General features: G+C 32.2%; 1 protein-coding gene across 1 annotated transcript in view; it reads left to right on the top strand.

Moving 5' to 3' along the window:
• The window catches only part of LOC143074064 (uncharacterized), a 367901-nt gene that overhangs the window by 5087 nt on the left and 337384 nt on the right, over positions 1-25430 (top strand). Inside the window, exons 3-9 of the mRNA XM_076249613.1 lie at positions 1901-1929; positions 3404-3448; positions 7791-7873; positions 9089-9160; positions 10052-10190; positions 11537-11619; positions 12337-12408. Coding sequence (XP_076105728.1) covers positions 1901-1929; positions 3404-3448; positions 7791-7873; positions 9089-9160; positions 10052-10190; positions 11537-11619; positions 12337-12408 — 523 coding nt within the window. The remainder of the gene's footprint in view (positions 1-1900; positions 1930-3403; positions 3449-7790; positions 7874-9088; positions 9161-10051; positions 10191-11536; positions 11620-12336; positions 12409-25430) is intronic.

Raw genomic sequence — 25430 nt, 5'->3', positions numbered from 1 at the left:
TCTACCCTAGAACTGTACTAAGTAGAAATTTCAAAATCAGTTCTAGGTAGAACTGACCAAATCAGTTATAGGTAGAACTGTCCACAGAACTTTCTAAAACTGTTCTAGCCGTCGAACTGACAAAACCTGTCAGGATTGTAGAATGTTTCTAGATGACGTCGCTGCATTTAGGGCATGTTAAAACAGTACTGAGATGATAATTTTTTAATATATATTAATTAATATACTTTTGACTTATTTATATTTAACACAAAGACTAAATCAATTCTAGCCGTAGAACTGACCAAATCAGTTTTAATCGTAGAAGTGTTCTAGTCAAAGAACTGTTCGAGCCGAAGAACTGTTCTAGTTGTAGAACTGACCAAAGATTTGGTCAGTTCTATGTAATACTGGCTAAAACTATTCTAGGGTAGAACTGCAAGGATCAGTTCTAGGTAAAACTGTCTGAATCAGTTCTAGGTACAACTGACCAAATCAGTTCTAGGTTAGAAAAGTTTTAGCAGATTCTGACAGATTTGATGAGAGGTTAAAAGTCACCATTTATCATCGGTACAGCGGATATAGGTACTAACACAGCGGGGCGTGATCTATTTTTACCTGACACGGTAGGAACATCTTTGTTTTGTTTTATCTACATTCAGTGTACGTTTCTTAACATCTGCAATTCCTGCTCCCAATTATTTTCCCCCTGTTTATAAGACAACTTTTATATTCTAATAAGAATAATAAACTATTACATGCGCAAATAGTTGTGAATGTCAACACCAACTTTCAATTTCGATACAGTTGTCGAGCCATTTACATGTTTTATCTGAACATAGCTAATACAGGGCAAAATTAATAGTTGCCAATCGTAAACCTACCTGTGATAACTCATTCCATGAAACATTTTGGGTAAAATACTAATAAATAAGTGTGAAAATAAGGTTTTACTGTACGGTGTACATTCCCTTAACTATGCAACGTACAGAAGGATTTATGTGGCCAGCTATACACCGTACACCACGCTTCTTTTCGGAATAAAATATCGAAAATAACATATGTTTGAAAGATTTCAATGCCAATCAATGAAACAGCACTACTTATTACGCACACACAGCGGCCTTCTATCAGAAACAAAAGTTATAGAATCATATCGGATGAAACGAGCGACAACTTCCTTGACAAGTATTTGCACATGTTTTAAGTAAGCGTTCTTGTTTTGGCAAAATAATCATCAACCTACGAACACATCATTTCTTAAAGCAAAAATTATGTTTAGATTGAAGTACACATTGATATTATATAAACAAAACAAAGATGTTCTTACCGTGTCAGGTCAAAATCGATCACGCACGTTTGTTTAGTACCTATATATACGCTATACAGATGATAGAACAAAATAGCATAAAACTTTGAGAAAATACTCCGGACGGAGTTTACATAATATAGAATAATAGGCGAAAAGTGCAGAAGCAATGACACAAATATAAAGAATAGAGAACAATTAATAAAAAAACCAACGGAATGAAGGGGTGTTGAAATATTAGGAATAGTGTACAAGATTCAAATAAATAAAGAACCAAAAGTTACGTCTGTTACATATAGGTTGAGTAGAACATATTCAGTTTCTTATAAAAAAAAAATCAATTAGAAGACTAACAAATATTGTAAAATGAATGGTATTTTTTTCCTTTGATCTTCGAGTGAGTGAACTTTTTATTTTTAGAGGAGTGCATCATGTGAATGACCTAGTTTTAGTTATTTCACTCTCCAATCCCGCCGTTGACTGCTTGTCATAGGTAAGCAAATAATAGGAGGAGCTAGGACGAGTGCTCTTTTTACCAAAAATGAACGATTTGCCTAAAATTGCTATGTTGTTTCGTGAAAATATAACATACGGTTTTTTAATTTGTTTTAGGTATCATACAATGGTACAATCATATATATGTAAGTATAATAGATCTTCTACTATACAGACTACATGTTTCCCTTGTCCATTTGAATGTCCGTCCGTCCGTACGTCCCGAAGATGGTTGCGGGTATCTATAACTTGAGTTTTCCTCAACCAAATGCTATAAAACTTATATACAATTCTAATTTCCATAAATAAAAAATCAATTTCGCATTTTGGTTGGCGTCATTTTTACCATTCTAGAGTAATGCCCTTCAAAAATAGACAAAATGCTGAATTTGTCGTTTTCTTTCTCTAACTCAAGTTTGCTCAACCAAATGTTTTGAAACTCATATGATCATACACAATACTAATTACCACCAAACTCAAGTCAAGTTCGAATTTTGGTGGTGTCACATTACCCTTATTAAGTTATGTCCCTTTCTAACGTTATAAGTGTAATACCACCAAATCAAAGAACGTCACATCCGGTTGCATACGAAAATAGGGCAATAAAATATTCCCTTGGGTTGTAGGTAATTAATCCTACTTTTCATTGCAGTACAACATTTCTGGTCATAAACATATTTCTTGGGTATTTTAAAGCACCATTATTTTTAATTGGGGTTTCTATAGAATATTTTGGAAACTTGAGGTTACATGCATATGGTTACTAAAGCTTGTACAAAGGTAAAAAAGAGGTGAAAATTTGAATGATTAACTTACAGTGATGGTTAATTTTTCTGATATGCAATGAAATGTTATGTGAACTTTTTCTGTAGTACTGGACAGGATCAAATGTTTACTCAAGCCAAGTATTTCTTTTTTTGAAACAAAGATAAATTCTGCACATTTTTTTGAAAAGTTCAAATTTAACAAAGATTAATAGGGGAAAATCAATGGTGGTATTACATCAATATATGCAAGCGGGGGCATCATCTGTGTCCAAGTCACACCTATTTTATTCATATTTATCTAACATTTGTTTCTGAAAGTCAACAGGGAGATGTAGTATTCTTGAAATTGGATAATATTCAACAAGCAACAATAGTCCTTCCCCCCACCCCCATAAAAAAACAAGAAAATAGAAAGAAAAAATAGTGGTTATCCACATCTTTACATACAAAAATATGAATTTGTTATGATAAACAATTAGTTACAGCTTTCCATCACAAACCATGGAAAGGCACTATATATACATGTATGCGATCGTCCTGATCATATGAGTAAGTATAACACAAACTACATATTTAAATCAGGATCTGTGTTGCTTTTCGTAATTTCATTTTCATTGCTGTAAGGTAAAACTTCAATGTATCAATATTAAGAATGTTAAAAGTAGCAGGTGTAAAAGACAGAGATAGTTAAGAATTTGAAAACAGTCAAAAGAAACAAAAAATTGCTTTTATGCTCTACCAACATAGTTTTCTTCAAATTATTTTAATCTATTATTATTTTCTGTAACATTGTTTTAGACATGGAAAATAAAGTCAACTTATTTCACATATAATTATGTATTCATCATTTCAGTTCTTTTCGTTACTGTAACGTCCAGCATATGGAAGATTTCATTGGGTATGATAAAATATGCTTTTATTCATTTTCGTTTAATTACATAACATGTATGTTTTGTTATATTGCATTGTTTTAATTGGCTAAGCTGTTTCATTGTTTCATGGTAACATAAAATCGATATCTGTTTTTTTTTAAATTTACGTTACCAGGCGGAAATCCAGTTGAAACCAAGCAAAAGAAATGAAACTCTTTGTCAGTTAAGAAGGAAAAACCAAATTTGTATATTTGAATTGATTACATTTGTTTCTATAGGCTTAACAGTTTAATAAAAGTGCATAATTTCGGATTTTCTGCATTTTATATACATGTTTTGACTTGCATTATAGTATGGAGATATTTGTAAACTTTTATATTATAGACAAATTGTCATAAAACAGTTGATTGTGGTAGGTTCAAATTCAAGTGGATCTTGTAAAGGCATAAGCATAAATTCGGCCGAAAAAATTATACATATAGATAAAGGATAAAGGATTGGTCTTTCTAAAGCATTAATTTGCATCCCCAAAATAGGCAATATTTCATCAAAAGGAGAAAGTTGAGTGCACCTTTTATGTTCGGACGTGTTTAAGGTGACTGTAATGTCCTAAAAACGTTTAAAGAAAAATATTCGATACATCATTTCGCTTCAGATTCTATCATTTTGATGGGCCAGGTTGATTTAATAACACTAACCATTCACAGTACTAAAGAATGAAAAATATTGGTCAAGTGAAATACTGTTCTAATGAGTTAGAACAACAGAGTAGGTGGGTTCGAAAAAACACATTTTTACCAAACGTACTTGACGCCAGACTTTACAACTTGATCTTAAAAATGCATAACTTTAAAAAAAAATATCATTATTTGTGTGTGTTATCAAGAGTTATTAGTTTTTAGTCTGCCCTTCCACGAAATATTTAATTAGAATGTTTTAAATGTTTTTGAATTTTCGAAATTCCACCTGACAACCCATCAGACAATAGTTTTTAAAAATTGACTGAAAGCAGAAAGTAAATAAAATGCTGCTCAATAGCTAGTAGATACAGTTCTTTTTGAAAATACAACTAGCATATAAGGATCTTAATGGTGCTATGTGAATAAATTTATTAGTTTCTAAGAGATAATTGGCAGCGCGTCATATCTACAATGGCTACCACTTTTACGATTTTAAAAAATTGACTGACGTAATGGGGGAGATAATTTTGATATAGAATCCCTACTGTTTCAACAGCCAACCAAATCACTAGACTAAGTGTGGCATATCTAAAAGGGATAAAAAAAAAAATTGAAAAAAATATTTAAATCTTCACAATTGTCTTCTGATAAGGGATAAAATAATTAGTAATACCTCCTACTTGGGGCACACTCATTAAAAAGAGCACACCTGGTCAGAGAGTAATACATTTTAATTGACATCCTTTGAATATTAGATAACATCGTGGTTAATATAGTTCATAAATTGATGAAATACTATAGATTGAAACAGAAATAGGTATAGCTTAGTTAAGATTTGGTCGAGCATGATTAAGACTTGATCTAATATTGTCCGACCCGTATAAAATGGTTAAGTACTAGCGAGTTAAGGTCGAGTACAAGTTCAGACTACACGGCCGACACTCGGCTAACCGAGAGATTGGTCGGTTAATCTATATTGAGTATGCGGCTATATGGGCGATTGGTCTGTTAATCGGGTTGGTTATACGTCTGTTAAGAGTAAAACGCGTAATTTAATGTTAAACTCTATTAAATATACAGATTTTTGGCATGTTATAAGAACCAAATCAAAAAAAGAAAAGTGTCCGACAAAATGATATCTATCATAGAACATTTTGCACTTGTAAAACATTTCTTAGTCTGCGCAGTTTTCAGTAAAACTAAAAGGCGTCGCGCAAGTATGTAGTATGTATGCTTATACGCATAGCAATTTTTTTAATAAAAGGCGAAACAAACAAATTTAGATATCATTTAAAGGACAAAAAATAGTACTGTGGTTCTAAAAAATAAATTGACATTAGTAAATATTTCATAATTGTAAAATAACGTGAATAATACCACGTTTTAATGAAAATTATGGGAATAAAGTCTGTTAATGGGTTGGACAATTGAAATTGTGTCAGTTAAGAGTTATTTAGCCACGACAATAATTTTCCTACCTTTATATTTTCCTCTTGAAAAATTTAAGAATGAGATGTTCCTGAGTAAACAAAAATGAAAAATACGGTGCCACAGTATCCTAGAAAGAGCATTTTTATTTTGATTTTCTTTGCATTTTATTGAAGGGTGTGTCACTTCAATATAGCGTGATATGGATTGGCCTCTGGAATATGCATGAATTTTTTATTGACGTTTTAAATCAGCCTTAATTTTTGTGTCTGTTCGAAGTAGCACGTTCTCAATTCCGACTGAAAGTGTCTTTCTAATACAACACAGGGTACATATAACGTGTTCTCGTTCACATATGAACATGATATTTGTCACTGGACGTTAAACCTTAATTCGTCAGCATCATCCAATTGGTTCTTTTCTTCTATTACTTAATCATATGTTGTTTACAAATCACTCTAAAGAAGTAAACGGAAAGGAGCGAATGCAGCTATATTTAGTTATTTTAAGTTTCACGTTTAGTTCCTTTCTACATAAGAGCAGAGGAGAACTACAGTTGTCTATGGTGGCCGGTGAAGTCCATTTCGCGTTTTCTCGATTTTGCCTTTCATATTCTATAGGGCGAAAACGCGAAATCGCGAAAAGGCGAAATCGCGAAGTCGAAAACGCAAAAACGCGAAGTCGAAAACGAGAAATCGGTATGCGTTTTCGACTTTGCAATTGGCGTTTTCGCCATATAGAATATGTAAGGCGAAAACACTAAAACGCAAAATGACATTAACCTGCTACCATAGTTATCCGCATGTAAACTCCTAGAATTTGTCACCAATATAAGTACATCGCAATCCTCCGTTACTGTTTCAACAGCCATCGGTGTTTCGTGTGTGTATTCTTAAACAAGTATTATTTTTCTCTCGTTTTTAGCAATGTATCACTCTCTTCTGTCCTTATATATTATTCTATATTCTGCGTTTCCATCCAGATTCTCGTGTATACCATGAGGGTCCGGATTGGGGGTATTGTTTATTTCTGTATTCTTTAAATTGTTAGGTCATTTTTTTCTACATTTTATTTATCTTACTCATTATTCTTTCTTTATTTTTCATATTTTGTCATCCCAATATATTTTACTTACTGATGTTTAGTTACAGTACGACGTTTATCTCTGATTTATATACTGGTTTCCAATGTAGATGCAAATTTGTGTCATTCATGACAATTAAACAGAATCAACATGATATATGCGATTATTCATGGATGAAATTAATATTACTTTAATATTACTCTTTTTGAAACCATTGTTATCAATTTTCAATTGCATGTGTTGTTTTCGTATATGCTATGTTTCATTGCTCATGTGTTGTTTTCGTATATTTTAGCCGCTCGTCTTGGTCCTACTCATTTGATCCGATAACACCCCATATAGCAATAAAATTATACTTTTATTGCCATTCATAACTCTTAACAGACCAATTAACAGACCGGGTTTTATACATCCGACCCATTAACAGACCAGGTTTTAAATAAAGATTGATTTATGTCACCAAAATACAGATTTTCGTGTAGATTTTTCACACAATGATATCAATATGGTTAACAAACATTATGCCTTTCTTTTTTCGATGTTCAAAATATTGAATGCAAGTAAATTTAACCAATGTGTCATTTTGTGTACATTTTATGTGTGTAAAATGTGTATAAATTTATTGATGAGTAATCCGCCTTTTCATTTTATAGATCGTACATCGAAGCTAGGAAAATAATAATTACACCACTGAATTCAGTACATTGAATTGTTTTGTTAGACATGAATACTTTTTATGATGAAAATATATTTAGAAAGTTATACAATGAAACATGCTGAACTTTCAATGATTTTCTCGATAACACCTGATTAACAGACTTTAGCCAACCCGATTAACAGACCCACCGCCGATATAGCCGCATACTCAATATAGATTAACCGACCAATCTCTCGGTTAGCCGAGTGTCGGCCGTGGACTACAGTCGAGTAGTATCAAGTAGATTGCAGACCAATGCAGACTATTCAAGTAAAAATCAATACAGTCGAGTACATATATTGGTCATTTCAGACTTTTACTGGTTTGCAGTGTTATCTCATCTGTAACTGTTTGTTAAGGATTCAGTTTCAAAATATATAGTAATGATAGTTCTAAATTTTAACGTCATTTCCACGTGAAATTCTTGAATACCAGAATGATTTCACAATGTGAAAATATAATCTAATACTATTTTTTAGGTCTGTCTTGTTTATCATGTCATAGCGAATCCGATAAATCCAGGTGTTCGACACATGAAGTACAATGTCGGGATGGTTTTGAGGTAAAAATTTGAATGCGTTGCTCATTTCAAATATATAAAATAACTGTTTAGCAGAGGTTGGAAAATGATTTCGACTTGAAAGAAATGAGGCTTATTAATTCTTAGTTTGGTGAAAACAGAAAAGCGCTTTGTCTTTCACTAGCTGGTATTTAAGCATCAACATATTTGAAGTTACTGTCCTTTCCTTTTAACCAAACCAAACAAAGAAGACAGAACATAAAACAACACAAACCAAGCAACAAAACAAACAAAAACAGCTCACTTATCATGAATGTCTTAGATTATGTCAAAAGGAGTAGGTCCGGTAAGGACAGATTTTGGCCTCAAATTCCAGGTTCATCTTACGAAAGATTTTGACCACTTTTTTAACACTTAAGTGTCGATTTCATTTGAATCAATTAGTTTATGTGAAAGATTGTAACTGATTTAGTCATTAAAAACAACCGGATTCAAGCTCAAATATGAAAAATCTACCACATATGCCGAAAAATGTCACTTTTCAGATGGTTTTTTCAAAAATGAAAGTGGCCGCATCCGTGTTCATCCTCAATCTTTATATGTGTTATGTATTATCATAAAATACAACTTACATTTCAATTTTTAGGATGAACACGAATGTGGTCATTTTCTTTTCACACGAAAGCCGTCTAAAATTTAACTAAAATGCTAGAATTGTGAAGATTTCAGTAATTTAGCATGACTTAATGGTGCTAGTACCCGATATATGTGCATTGTATTGTCAAAAACAGCCCATATTCATGTAGCATAAGCATTCTTCTGTCCAATAAATAACTAAAAATTTACATTTAAACAATTTTGTAAAACTGCTATATATTTTGGGGCCAAAAAGGGGTCTTACTGGACCTACTCCTTTCAAGAATTTTTATATTAGACTTTAGTAGTGAAAGGTGATATATTATCACACCATAAAACAACACATTGTCAGACTCTCGGTGTGATATAGTGGGTAGGGTATTTGGGTCATATGTTTTACAGACAATATTTGTCATATTATCAAATTGTGGAATCCAGAAGTTTGTAATATTCTGTAGCATATGCACGTTTCTTGCTTTCACTTGCATTGTACGGTAGATCTCTGTCATGTCAATTAGCAACGTATAACTTAGATACTTTTCATGAAACAATTTCTGGAAAGGAAAGTTCAATAGTCCATTTGTATATCTGCTTTAAAGCACCTTCTGGTTTTTCTTTCAGGAATGCTTCTTTGATAAATCCACATTGCAAAATTCGGCGGTAGTTTACTCTGCAGGCTGCAGGGCAAAAGCGGTAAGCAAAACATTGACTTTACATAGACTTTTTAATTTTTTTTCAGTAGGGAATAATACCATTTGATATTCGGAGGGAGAAGGCGGGCAATTATTAAAATGATCATTCTGCAACACAAATTGCAGGAATGTGTGTACAAAAGGCAAAATGAAATTCAACCGGCAAATTTAAGCATGTGCATGGTCAATGGCAAGCAAACTTTGAAATTATGTCTACATTAACTTTTGTATCCTTTAACTAAAAATGTGGATTTATCTTTTTTGACATGTAACATGGGTTCCCTATCGAAACCAAATTATGTCCAAAATGGATGTTCTATATGTTGTTCAAAGTAAGATCCGATTTGTGGCAGTCAATAACATTAAAACGAAAAAGGGTAAAAAATAAAGATATTTATCAAGATTAAACACATGAATGAGTCAGACTTAAATGACATTTAGTGTCGAACTATTGATTATATGTCAATTTCGATATACCGGGTGTAGACAATGGTAATGATAATTTGGTGTTTAATGTCCATATACAAAAATAGCATGCGTTCAAGGACCATAACATGTTAATGTGAAATGAGTATTGCCCTGCTGATCGAAGAGGAGATAAAAGGCCAGTGATAGACATGTGTCAACTTCTCAGATTATCGTGATTCCAATCCAGACATTCTTTGCTCGAACTTTAATGCAACATGCTGATTGTAAAAATATAGAACACAAATTTGTAAGTCTTTGTTTTGCTCCGGAAAGAGAAACAATGACCTAACTCACTCGAGACAAACACGATACAACGAGATCAATGAGTTTTATCCCGATTCTAGACATAAAGTGAGATAATTAAAACAGAAAACATGCTGATTGTTGTCACATACGTGTAATAAAACTACTTATTTAATTTAAGGTTTGTGATTTGTTAGGAAATGCCGTAGGGAAAAGAGACGTTATAGGTCGGTCACGGAGGACGTCAGTTCTCTGTGCACAATGCTGTAATACAGCTCCAAGGAATAACATTCCATGCAATGCACATTTATGCGACAATCGTAAGTGTTATTTATATGTTTTTCTTATGAAAAACCAAATCATGTATTAAAAAAAATCAAAGATGCAATATATTAATTGCATATGTCAATATATATTTCGAATAGTAGCAAAACTGTAAGATGTTACTAAGACGACAATACACCCTAGGTCTACAACAGACGGAGTCATGCCTAGAAGAAAAAAGAAAGAAATAAACTCATCGTAGATACCAGGATTAAAATGTTGTACGCAAGACGCGCGTTTCGTCTACAAAAGAATCACTAGTGGCGTTCAAATTAAAACAATCAAAAGGCTAAATAAATCACATAGTTAAACATGTTAAAGAGCAGGGATGACACGATATCCTTAAAAGGTTTTGACAAATACAATGTACAATGAAATTATTCCAGGGATAGAAAAATCCTTAGTTATTTAAAAAATCAAAGCTTTGTAAACAGTTAAGATAACTGTCCGTATAACTGACTTAACAAAACACAAGATTGAGCAGAACGAACACCACATAAATGCGATTGAGACCGTGTACCCCCTGCAAGGGAACTAAAAGTTGTCACGGACATAACTTGCAAATAACACAGCATTCATTATTTTATGTTGAATCTGTATAATTGGGACGTGTTGTCCTTGACAAGCTTAAGAACAGTCAAATTTGGTATTGAAACAAAACTCTAGTGGAGAGTTTCTCATTGACAATCTCACCACATCAAGTAAATAAAATCGGAATTGTGGCGACGACAAATAGAACATTATCAGTTAACAGGGTTATCTTATTTGTATTCAGACTATTGAAGTAAAAATCAGTACAGTCGAGTACATATATAGGCCATTTCAGACTTTAACTGGTTTGTAGTTGTATCTTATTTGTAACTGTTTGTTTTAACCGAGGGTCACATAAATAATTATAATGCTACTGCTACTGCTGCTTCAGCTACTTTTGGATCCTCAATGCTCTTTAACTTTGTAATTGTTTGGCTTTATAAATATTTTGATATGAGCGTCACTGATGAGTCTTATGTAGACGAAACGCGCGCCTGGCGTACTAAATGATAATCCTTGTACCTTTGATAACTAACTACTGATGTAAATGAGTGAGGAGTACAAGAAGGAGGAGGAGGAGGAGGAGGAGGAGAAGGAAGTGGATGATGTAAAAAAAAAACAATTAAAATAAATAAGATTGAAAAAATATTTTTTGTATAAAAAACAAAAGAAGATAATTACGCATATCTGATTACTTTATACCGAGTCAGTTTTAAAATAGTAATTGTTATGCTAAAATTATTAATAACACGTCATTTCTGCACAATAATGATTTAACTATGTAAAAAAATATTTTAATTCTATATTTTAGGTCTATGGTGTTTATCATGTCATAGCGAATCCGATAAATCCAAGTGTTTGACACATCAAGTAGAATGTCGGGATGGACTTGAGGTAAACATTTGAATTCCTTGTTCATTTCATTTCAAATATCTGAAATATACTGTTTAGCAGGAATTGGAAGTTGATTTGGACTTGACAGAAATGATGCATTTTTAAATTTTAGTTTGATGAAAGCCGGAACGCGGTTTGTCTTTCACTAGCTGGTATTTAAGCATCACAGTATTTGAAGTTACTGTGTTTTCCTTTTAAACAAAGCAGACCAAAAATTCGTACATTAAAGAACACAAATCGAACAAAAATAACAGCTTACGTGTATCATGAACGTCTTTGATTATGTCAAAACTTCAAGAAGTTTTATATATAGTCTTTAGTAGTGAAAGGTGATTTTTTTTTTGAATGAATGTCAGCGATTCAAAAGAAAGCAAACAAAAAAATCATCTAAATACACAATTAAAACACACATAAACACGCATATTATCACACCATCACACTATACATCTATACACTAAACATTTTAAGGCCCTCAGTGTGATATAGCGGGGATGTTATCAGACGATAGTTGTCATATTATCAATTAGTTGAAACCCCAGAAGATTTAAATATGCTATAACATATACACGTTTCTTGCTGTGACTTGTATTGTACGGTAGATCTCTATCATGTCTAGTGGTAATATAAAAGTTAGATACATTTTATTAAACAATTCCTGGAAAGTTCAATTGTCAATTTGTATAAATGCTTGAACTAACTTTCTTGTTTTTCTTTCAGGAATGCTTCTTTGACAAAACCACTTTGCAAAATTCTGCTGTGGTTTACTCTGCAGGCTGCAGGGAAAAGGCGGTAAGCAAGACATTTACTTAAAAGAGGTGCAAAAGATACCAGAGGAACAATCAAACTCATCATTCGAAAATGAACTGACAACGCCATGGCCAAAAATGAAAAAGACAAACAAACAAATAATAGTACACAACAACCAACATAGAAAACTAAAGACTGAGCAACATGAACCCCACCGAAAGCTGGGGGTTATCTCAGGTGCTCCGGAAGGGTAAGCAGATACTGCCTCACATGTGGAAGCCGTCGTGTTGCTCATGTTATTACAAATCCGGTAAATAGTCTAATACGTTAGGTCACATACATGAAAAGGAAAGGGGATTGCAGTTACGACGTAAGAAACATATCCGATATCATCTGTGAAACAGTTATTCCATAACGGTCAACCAACTCGTGATGGCGTCCGTAAAATTGACGAAGGGATGATTTTTACTTCACCATTTGGATTTAGATTTTAGAATTATCTCTCGGTAGGGGTTAACCATTTGATATTCGGAGGGAGAAGGCAGGACAATTATGAAAATGACTATTCTACAACTAAAATTGCAGAAAATTGTGTAAAAAAAGGTAAAAGAAATTCGAACGGCAATGCATGTGCATGGTCAATTGAAAACAAATTTTGAACTTATGTCTATATTAACTTTTGTATCCTTTAACTGACAATATGGATTTGTCTTTTTTGACAACTGTTAACATGAATTTCCTATCAAAACCAAATTATGTCCGAAGTGGATGTATTGCATTTGTACTGTGAGTTGTTCAAAGTAATTTCAATGTGATGTGGAAGTCCATAATGTTAAACAAAAACTATTGAATATATGTAAATCTCGATATTCATGGTGTAGCTAATGATGATAATTATTTGGTTTTTAATGTCTAGTTACAAAAATAACCTGCGTTCAAGGACGAGAACATGTTAACGTGAAATGAATATTACCCTGCTGATCGAACCGGAGGTAACAGTACAGTTGAAAACATATGTAAACCTACTCAGACACATTATCGTGATTTCGATCCAGCTATTCTTTGTTTGTAATATTATGCAACATGCTGATTGAAAAGGTATAGTATATAAATTTGTAAGTGTTGTGTTTGTCCCGGACAGGGAAACAATGACCTACCACACTCGATGATTTGTGAAATATCGCTTTATTTATATACAACTGTGTTTTACTGAGGACGAATTCGAGCTTAATAAATTGTTTAGACACCTGTTTATTGTCGAAGAGTGTGTTTTGCCCGGATTTTTCTTTTTTATTATTTGTATTGTTAGGTTTAAACAAAATCATAAGCCTGGTATCATTCATTACATTTTTGATATACAATGAGTCAATACAATTATTTCCACTTCGTTTACAGTTTATTAAATTGCCTTTTTTATAGGTAAGAAATTGATTTGACTAAAACTGATTCAGTAGTGATGGGTTATTTTTTTAATTAGTTAAAATTATTAAAAAAACCGATATTCTTTGTGACGTCATGTAATGAATTTCAAGATATTGTTAAACGATCTTAAAGGTTTTGAAACAAATGATATCTGTGATCGATTATTTGACGAAAATATTCTTCAAATACATAAGATGACAAACAAGTAAAAAAAGCAATTGAAATAACAACTTATATGATATATGATATCTATAAAATTCCAACAAAATCAAATGACGATTTTGATACAAATATGGTCGGAAATTAATAATATGACAAATATACCCTGTGTCAATATACTTTCTTTAGGTCAATATATCCGTGTATTTACCTCATACAAAGGCAATATTTGTATAATATCACCTTCAAGTTTAGTTGGCTAACCAGGGATACGTTTCACATGTTTTTATCTAGTATTTTACCCGACTGAAACAACATACAGGCATATGTCAAACCAGAAAAAGTGAAAGCCTAATTCACAAACAACAAACAACATGAAATTAAATATTATATAAAAACACAAACAAATAAGACGAACAATAACATATAAATGATAGTGAAAAACGCTTTCATTGGTTTAGATAAAACAACAACAAAAAAAAACCCTTTCAGACGAACAAAGTACTTAAAAATATTTGTATTAATATGCGGTATTCATTTGCGTCATGTGTTTACAGTTAATAATATCTTACTTAATATATCAATTTTTTTTAATGCACTTCATTATTGTAAGTACTTTTATCTGACCTAAAGGTTGTAAAAGCTCCCAGTTTTTGACATCAGACGCACGTTTCATCTATAAGACTCATCAGTGGCGCTTGAGTTTAAATAGTTGGGACGCATCTAAAGGGTTTGATTCACATTTTACTTTAAAATCCTATTTGTAAAAATTGCGTATTTGCACGAGTTACGAAACCTACTTAATAAATATCCGAAAATCATATTTCATGGTATATTTAGTAAACAATGTCTTCAAATACTGCAATAGTTTTTCTTTCATACATTTACGTTTGGAACACACTGATGAGTTTATACTTAGAGATTGGTGTCTCTTATTCATACTTGTCTCGTTGTTTTTTCTGACATTACTTTTAGTATTAGGATTAATATTAGGAAATCATTTTGAGCTAGATTAATTAATTGCAAACGCAAGTATACTCTACAGTGACAGATTTAAGCGGTGTGGGCTTTGCTCATTGTTGCAGGCCGTTCAATGGCATATAGTTGTTAATATTTTAGTCATTTGGTCTCTTGTGGAGAGTTGTCTAACTAGCAGGCATACCACATCTTCTTTTTTATATTAAAAAAAAAAACAGTTTTCTGCCATGATTTGTACTCAACGATGTTTTCCTCTTAAAGGTAGTTGTGAATTGTTATGTCGTGTTTCTTTTCAAACATATCAAGAGTTTGACAGTTTTAGAGTGGAAAACATATACGTTTACAGGCACAGGATTGATTCAGTTTAAGGATTTACTTAGGTGAGGTTTTGGAATAGGTGTCAAATATTAGTACTTCTTGGTGTTTTCCCATTCAACACAAGGTAAAATATTTCACCCCATAACACCTATTTATCATTTAACATAAGACTTAATAGCTCATAAAAGGTCATTTGACAAAATTTAATCAGATTCTTTTGATTTGAGATCCAAATAATACCAATGCAAATATTAGGTAAAAGTCGGAGTAAGCCTTTTCCCGCTATATTTTAAAAATAAAATATCTCGAAAAGGAGCTCCATAACTTATCAATATTTTTAGAGGCTTGATTCTTAGCTAATATTCTTCCAGCTTAAAGTATCAATTTTGAATTCCTGATTTATTCAATTTTACCTTATATCACCCTTACATCCTTAACAGATATGTGACCATGAATTTATCTGTTCTTGGCAAGACGGGGTTTCATTACAAAAACTCAAAGTTGCTTAAAAAATATACTCATAGAGCGTATACAATGTAAGACGACTAGACAAAAGAATCATTATATGTCTTTTGTGGATGAAACCCTAATGAATACCTTGCTTATAGAGGGAAACATTGATGAACAACTATTTAAAAACGTTTGTTTTTTCAGATTCAATAAAACAATTTGTGTAGTTTTAGTTAAAAAACTAAGTTGACAGATGATCTGTGAATTAGAATTCCAAACTATAAAGGTATACAACAATGAACACATAATCCAGATTATAAAATGTTCAATAACTTATAAAAATGATGTTTGGTTTTGTCTACAAACGTTATTTTAATTTCCAATATGAATTATAATCACATTATAGGGATAAAGGTATAACATCGATTTTATGAAAGTCGACACTAATCATTGAAAAATTTCTATTTCACAAAGCTTAATCAAATTCTTATTAATTTGCACCTGTTTCACATTCATATTGTAAAATATATAAAAAATAAAAACGGCATTAAAAGTATCTAGGTTATGTATATATATTTATCATATGTTTAGTACCAAATACAGCAATTTTGTTTATCTAATAAAGGTTCTTTTTTCCAGTCTGTATCACCTACCCTGTATCGCATACCCCGTATCGCATGGCTAAACCCGTGTCGCCTACCCCGTATCGCATAGCAATCCCGTATTGCATACCTGGCATGACGTCACAATTCGAATGACGTCAACGTTTGACCTATGACGTCCAGTTGCTGTTCCTACTAAAAAAAAATTCATATCATTTCAACTTAAATCGATATTTAAAAAAAAAAATCATTACCCAGTAACTTTACTAGCGATTTTCATAAAAAAATAAATACAATAAGATGTAGAAATGGCAGTAAAAACTGTAAAAGAAAAAGGCAGCTGAAAAAATACAGGAAAATCATAATGTTCTTTTCTTCCTTATATTTTCGGACGATTTAAAAAAAACGGATATTGCATGAATCTGATTCTGTAAAAATATATGATAAACAGAATAGTACATGGCAAAATCCGTATCGCATGCTGTATCATCACGAGAAACCAATATCAGTCCCGAGGGCCGAGAATGTTAAACTCAAACAATGTTGTAGCTTTAATTTAGTTTTTCCGTTTGAATATCAAAAACATAAGGGATTTGATTATAAAGAGCATTTGAAAAATGAAAACTGTAAGTTATTTTTTTTTCAAGTACGTACTGAATAAACATACTTACTATACGATATGGGTTTGACGCATTGTTGAATTATCTTGAACGTCTGCGGTGAGAAATTGCATATAACAATTCCGGTATGTAAATCAATCCGTTTACCAATTATATTTGTGTGGAGTGAAATAAACTGTTACTTTGAACAAGAGATAGACAGATTTATGGTATAAGATTTTGTTTGTACATAATGCACAAAAGTTACTGAGCTGCATTAACCTTTAGTTCATGGCTTTCTGTAGAGAGGTTTCATCTTGATTTTAGATCCATCTTCTATTATTGGGGTATAATCATGCTAACATTCATTCGTAAACTCCATGGATTTTAAATGTAGATAGCGGATATTTTATTAAAAAGACGCATGAAAGGAGGGAAAAGGCGATCAATTAAAGCCGTATTCTAAACTGAAAATTTATCTATTTGTTATCAAACAGACATACAACATTATTGGTCTCCTGACAGATTAGAAGAAAATTCCATTAAAATCACTTTTCTAAGCACAATCCATAATGTGTGGAAGTGGCGTAAATTAATTAACAAGTATTCATGTATATAATAAACTGTCAATTGAGCAACACTAATCCAAACTTAAGAACGGGCCGAAATCATATGCGGTAAGTATTGGTATCCGGTTTCTAGGTCTAGAGTTTCATGCATGAGTTAAAAATCATATAAAAATAATTTATAAAACGATACGGTAGATTGAAATGTTAACTATATAAAATACATTAGAAACATTACTGAAATATTGTTTAAGGAACTAATTTATTTTAAATTCACCGTAAGACGTCCGAGTTGCCGACATTGGTCATATGTAAAATACATTTCATGAATTTGTGATGTTACAGATGGGTGCAGTCATTTGGACTGGTCAAAGTTAATTTGTGACCGGATTTAGAACTGCTCTGACCAGTCCGAGGACAAAAATCTAGTTAACTTGAAAAGTGGACTTGGTCCTAGAACTGTTTTTATGTCTGCCAAAAAGTTAACTTCGAAACAGGTCCGCTATTGATATAAGTTAATTTCGAACCAGTCCTGACGTAAAGTTAACATAATTTAACTTGGAAACCAGTCATGCGTAACGTTAACATAAGTTAACTTCGAAACCAGTCCTGCCACAAAGTTAACATAAGTCAACGTTTGCTTTAACATCCGATCAAAACCAGACCATTTTTTTTGTGACTGGTCTGCTCAAAAGTAAGTTCACTTGTAACCAGGACCGGTCTACATCAATTTAAAAAAAAAAAAAAAAAAATATATCTTTGTTTCGTAATATCAACATCGAAAATAAAGTAAAATTAATACTTCCGTTATATAAACCGGATTTAATAAAAAATATTTGAAAATAAAGTGCGCATTAAACGTTGCTAGTAACACAAATTTATCTGTGATCTGCCAATCTATCAATTAAAAAACGATCTTGGTTACGGAATATTCCAATACCTATCAAATTCAACCAAATTTGCACCTTATTTATATGTAAATCTACGAAAGGACGTATTTTAGATGTTAGTTATACGTCCTTGTTAGTTATATGTCCTTGATCTATGCTAGGCACAATCGGAAATATTTTAATTTCAGGATAGAATTTTCTATACAAAATGAAAGCATCATTTTAACACATGACTACAAATTTTTGTAAATCAGCCATATTTTGTATGTCAGGATTTAATGCATAATACAATGGACAGCAATATTGCAATACAATAACAACAAATTTGTGTTCGTATAATCTAAAGGGTGCCAGCATGTCCTCCTTTTACGTAACACAATTGCAGTAGTTTTGATACCTCATGCTGACTTGTGCAACAACATTATTTGACCGCATTGACCAAAACTGACCATATGTGCACTTTTATTTGTTAATCTATATACCCGCATAGTAAATCAGCAATATTTTTTTTCAAATTTTTGTTCTCATAAATTTAGGGTGCTAGAATGTCCTCCTTTTATTTAAAATTTTGAAACATAACAAAATTTCAATAGTTTTGATACCTCATGCTGACTTGTGCAACAAAATTATTTGATAGCGTTGACCAAAACTGACTATATGTGCACTTTTATTTGTAAATCTATATACCCGCATTGTAAATCAGCCATTTTTTTATGTCAGGATTCACTGTATTATACAATGAACAGCAATATTGCAATACAATAACAACAAATTTTTGTTGCCTTAAATTAAGGGTGCCAGAATGTCCTCCTTTTATTCAAAAAAACTAACAAAATTTCAGTAGTTTTAATATCTCACGCTGACTTGTACAACAAAATTATTTGACCGTGTCAACCAAAACTGAACACATGTGTACTTTAATTTGTAAATCTATATACCTGCAAAGTAAATCTGCCATATTGTGTCATTTTGGTCTCTTGTGGACAGTTGTATAATTGGCAATCATACCACATCTTCTTTTTAAAATGAATTCACATCTCCAATTTTGAGGACTTTTGTGGGATTGTAAGAAAAGTTAACTTTTACAAGTAATTTTTTGAAAAAAATTAAGGGCAGACTACTCAAACATTCTTTATTTACTTATATGTGTATATGTTTTTTTACTTCTTCAAGTGAATAAAAATAACTTGTACAAGTAGAACCCCTGACTGTAATACAATGAACAGCAATATTGCAATACAATAACAACAAATTTTTGTTCACATAAATTAAGGGTGCTAGCATGTCTTCCTTTTTTCAAAATATTAATACGTAACAAAATTTCAGTAGTTTTGATACCTCATACTGACTTGTACAACAACATTATTTCACCTCATTAACCAAAACTGACCATATGTGCACTTTAATTTGTAAGTCTATATCCCTTAAATCAAGGGTGCCAGAATGTCCTCCTTTTATTCAAAATATTGATACCTAACAAAATATATTTACCCGCATAGTAATTCAGCCATATTTTGTCATTTTGGTCTCTTGTGGACAGTTGTATAATTGTCAATCATACCACATCTTCTTTTTAAAATGAATTCACATCTCAAATTTTGAAGACTTTTGTGGGATTGTATGAAAAATTACTTTTACAAGTAATTTTACAAGTAATTTTTTGAAAAAAATTAAAGGCAGACTACTTAAACATTATTTATTTACTTATATGTGTATATTTATTTTTACTTCTTCAAGTAAATAAAATAACTTGTACAAGTAGAACCCCTGGTAATACAATGAACAGCAATATTGCAATACAATAACAACAAATTTTTGTTCACATAAATTAAGGGTGCTAGCATGTCTTCCTTTTTTCAAAATATTAATACGTAACAAAATTTCAGTAGTTTTGATACCTCATACTGACTTGTACAACAACATTATTTCACCTCATTAACCAAAACTGACCATATGTGCACTTTAATTTGTAAGTCTATATACCTGCATAGTAAATCAGCCATATTTTTTTTGTCAGGATTCAATGTATTATACAATGAACAGCAATATTGCAATACTATAACAACAAATTTTTGTTCGCATAAATTGGGGATGCCAGAATGTCCTTTTATTCAACATATTGATACGTAACTGGCACCTTCATGTCTTTTCCTGGCGTTCCTGTTCACATTTTAGTAGGACAGCAAATGTATAAGCAATAATATTGGAAAGCAATTAGTGCAAAAATTTTTCTGCATAAATTTAGAGTGTCAGCATTTCATCTCTGTATTCATAATATTGAACAATCACTAGATATTGTAGTTCAGGATGGTGTGTAAAACAAAACTATAAGACCGCACCATCCAAGTACCAACACTGACATGTCTGAATTCATTTGTACTTTTTAATAAAAGTATATAAGGTTCTCTTCTTGGAACAGTATACTGTTAATCTATTATGTCGGTTGATTTGATGAAGTTAAAGGTCAAGTGGCAACTATTTCATTCAAGTGCACATGTACATTGAGTATATTTTTGAGACGTCCCATACATCAATTTTTTCGGCAAAGACAAGTCTCTCGACAAATCTAAAAGTTTTTTCCACACGGTATGTATCCGGACACTGGTCAATTTTCGTTGGAATATAAATCCAATGCAAACAAGTTGAATAACAATGAAATATATGCATGCATGTATCAGTGTATAAAAGCATAAAGTAAAATTTAGGAAAAGACAGGTAAAATCCGGGGAACGAAGCAACGTCGACAATGATGTTGATATCCTATGACTGTAAGAATATTCTTCCGATACGTTGGATAACCTTTCTATCCGCCTTCTAATAAAGGAAACACTCTCATTTCCTTTATTATAGGTCTATGTGATTGTATAGCCATTGGTTTATGTATATAAGAATATATAAAATTGAAAAAAGGAATTTTGTTGATATGTATAATATCTAGTAGAGTCTAGCGAGTAAAGCAATTTGCTACAATGTATCTTGGGGAAAAAAAATCGAATGATGTTGACATATTTAAATTAAAGCTGAAGTCTGATATGAAAACTCTTAAACACGATAATCTGTCGTAAGTAGTGCTGTCCGCAGGTCTGGCCAATAGCAGAATTGTCCACAGGTCTGGTCAGAAGCAGACCTATCCACAGGTCTGGTCTGGGACAGACTTTGCTTGTCCATCTGATGAGTTGAGCCTTTTTCAACTGATTTTTATAGTTCGTTCGTATGTTGTATTGTTATACCACTGTCCTGGGTTAGGGGGAGGGTTGGGATCCCGCTAACATTTTTAACCCCTCCACATTATTTATGCATGTGTCTGTCCCAAGTCTGGAGCCTGTAATTCAGTGGTTGTCGTTTGTTTATGTATTACATATTTGTTTGTCGTTCATTTTTTTTACATAAATAAGACCGTTAGTTTTCTCGTGTGAACTATTTTCCATTGTGTTATCGGGGCCTTTTATAGCTGACTATGCGGTATGGGTTTTGCTCATTGTTGAAGGCCGTACGGTGACCTATAGATTTTAATGTCTGTTTCATTTTGGTCTTTTGTGGATAGTTGTCTCATTGGCAATCATCCCACATCTGCTTTTTTATATTGTCCACAGGTCTGGTCTTGGGCAAACCAGTCCACAGGTCCGGTCTGGGGTAGACCTGTTCTCAGGACTGGTCAAAAGCAGACTTGTCCACAGGTCTGGTTTGGGGCAGACCTGTCCTCAGGACTGGTCAAAAGCAGACTTGTCGAAGGTCTGATCTGGAGCAGACCTGTCGATAGGTCTGGTGCGGTCCTAAAAAAGCAGACCGTAATTCTGGTCCACCAACGACGAAGTTAACTTGCTTGTCTGGTTATAAATTCTCAAGTTAACTTAGAAAGCAGTCAACAAGTCTGCTCTAAGTTAACTTTTGGCAAAGTTAGGACCACACCCATCTGTAGATTTTTTTTAAATGCTTGTATCCCTTCTCAACAAGTGGTCATATAGTTTCAATATTGTCCCACCGTCAATTGCAAATGCATTTTTATATTTTTTATCGCCCATTGCATTTCATACCAACGTAAATAGAAAAACCATTTAAAAGAGATGTAGCTAGGTTTAACTTCTTTAAAAAGTACACGTTAACGTTAGATACTGCGTAATAACCGAACAATTTTGAGAAGTTTACATGTTATTATTATATAATATTGGTAGTGCAAAACATTATGCAATATCAATAAGTATGTGCTCTGAATAGAAATTAATTATAATCGGGGATTAACACGAGAAACTTAATTGATTTGTTTCAGGTGGTGCCAGTAGCTTAGACAAACGCCCTGAAAATCTATAATTTCTTTAATAAAATAGAATAAATGAATATCAATCCGGCCAGCAGGTTAAGCGGATCTTCCGCGAAAACATATGTTCAAGTGATTCCCACATTTCATAGGATTTAGGTTTTAATGTACAATATAAATAAACGATCATATAAGAATATTGGTATGTTTTTGTTAACATAACTATACCAGAATGTTCAGATTTACTTGTAAGATTCTTTTCAGTATTTTTCTGATATTACTTGTCAATACTAACGTATCTGGCTCACAAAATGGTAAGTACATATTTTCCGTTTTAAACTAATTTTTAAACAGACAATTATCTTACAAGACATTTTGCTTTTCATGTATATTTATATTAATATGTTCGCTATGAACAAATGATAATAATAATTTTTGTATCAAAGTTCGATTGTCCTATTTTCAATTATTCTTTATTACTTTAAAACCATACCATATTTTTTGGAACAAAATTGTCGAAAAACATTTTGCACACGACTGAATAATATTTTTCAACTACTAAGAATCATTATCTGTTAATGAAAATTTCATTAGTAAAAATGTGTTTTCTCGATAATTTCAGAAACGAACATCTATTTTTTTAAATCCAGACGAACTATATAAAACTCAATCTAAGCTTTAAGCTTTGAATCTGATAATTAGCGAATACAATTTAATATTCTTTTTCTGTGTTTTCTTTGAAACTAGGAACTTCACAGAAAGACCAAATAACTTTACGCCAAGAAATAGTTTCTTAGTTTCTTAATAGTTCGTGTGCATACTGAAAATCTTTCCAATATAGATCAAAATAAATTAAATACCATTACTTTATGAGTAATTTGTGCTCCTCACACACATATTACATTAACGGAGTGATGCGTTTAATTGACAAAACCGAAGTTTTACTTTCACCGTTTTTAACTAGATCTACGTGTCACATTTCACATGCGGCTTAACTCTATCAATACCAGACTTGTTTTCTGTTCTGTTAATTTGTCCTTTTCACGTAAAATTTCAGAACAAATTTAGGTTTTGCTTCTTTTTTGATATTTTGCAATAGAAAATCTGTATCTTTTTCGATTGATTGGTGAAAAGAATTTAATTACCGTTATACACTGGTCGCCAAGGATTGGGTAAATGAGAACTTATTAACTTTCAATTTATTGGAATAAAGTACAAACATACGTTTCACAACCAAATTGAATGTTAACCTATCGTCTGTTGATCTCTGAATTGATGGTTGGTTGGGAGATTCTTTATTTTTTACGTTGCAGTATCATTTTTTTAAAGACATACAAATAAAATCATATGTGGAAAAAAACATAAAGGTCAACTTTGCCGCAGGGAAATAATTAAATTTTGTGTATGCATGGAAGGATTTAATTTTGTGGGTCCATCCGCAATTCCAGTCAATTTTAAGGTTTTCAAACTTCAAATTGTTTTGTTTTTATGTGAGATTTTAAAAACAAGGTGAAAACAAAATTGATTTGCTTGTGGTTTCCCAAAATATACCTCTGGCACTTTATGTTTTTTAAACCTTAGAATAGTTTTCATTTTGTTTTATTGTTTTAATATATAAATCGACACACAGATCGTGGAGTGTACCCAAACGCAAATAGTACTGCTAAAATTGCCATTCTGAACGGTTCTATGTTGAGTTTTGTGTATAATTGTTTGTCTGTTTTACTTTTACTTGTTTAGCCATAACTTTGTAGCTAATGTTATGAGCTCAAATGTCCCTGTGGTATCTTCCCCCTCTTGTATTTGTTCATATCAATATAGTCAGTATCAAAAACGACACTACCTGTTATTCTATATATATTTTCCCATCATGAAAAGGTTACAAACGCCTGTGTCTAAATATATCTAGTCACATTTCCGATTTTTACAATCGTTGTTAATACCAATGTCATTTTGTCCCTAATAGATAAAATTCTTTTGAAGATTAGCGATGCAACTACAACATTTGTCTTTCAAAGCCCTTTCTGCTTCTGGAACCCTAAGACACAACATAATAGGATTTAATACACCGAGCATGAATTGTGCCGCAGAAGAAGTAAATGCAATTGCTCCTACGTACGTCGGATCTGCACATAAACTGTAAAACCAGACCCACAATCTTAAATGGGCAGTAAAAAATGAGATATAAAGTTATAACTATTGAAGCTATGCGATATTGTGTTTTTTTTGTGATGCAGACTGAGTTAGTCTTGGTAATACATACCTCTGAACTATCCCTGATAGCATACAGGCTGATAATAAAACTATTACCATCAGGTTAAGAACAATGAAATCTGCATTTGTCTTAAAAATAGTTGACACATCAGTACCATAGCTACTGACAATGCAATCCCGTGAACCTTGAACACCCTTTAGCAGTTCAATTAGAACACATGAAATGTAAATACAGAAAATGCATCGAAGAACATTTGTTTTTGTGTGTTTTACATGTGACTTGAGGGGAAATAGAGACATATAGATACGTTGACCAGCCAGTAGACATAGATGTATGCTAATTACATTTGCAATACATCCCTTAACATAACTAATTATAATGCATTTAAACGCTGACTTAAAAATGAAACTAAACATCCGCGAATATTGCGCCAGACTTTAGAATAACAGGTCGATTCCACGAGTCAATATGATAGAAAAACGTAAAAGTGTGGAAAACATTGGTGATCTAAATTCTTTCAAAATCGTAGGTAAGATTAAAACACAAATGTTACCAATAAATATAGGCATACTGAAGAAAATAGACATTCCTATGTAAGCAATTTTGTGGA

The sequence above is a fragment of the Mytilus galloprovincialis genome, chromosome 5 (genome assembly GCF_965363235.1).
Source record: "Mytilus galloprovincialis chromosome 5, xbMytGall1.hap1.1, whole genome shotgun sequence".
NCBI lineage: Eukaryota > Metazoa > Mollusca > Bivalvia > Mytilida > Mytilidae > Mytilus > Mytilus galloprovincialis.
This window is presented reverse-complemented; position numbering and strand designations above follow the sequence as displayed.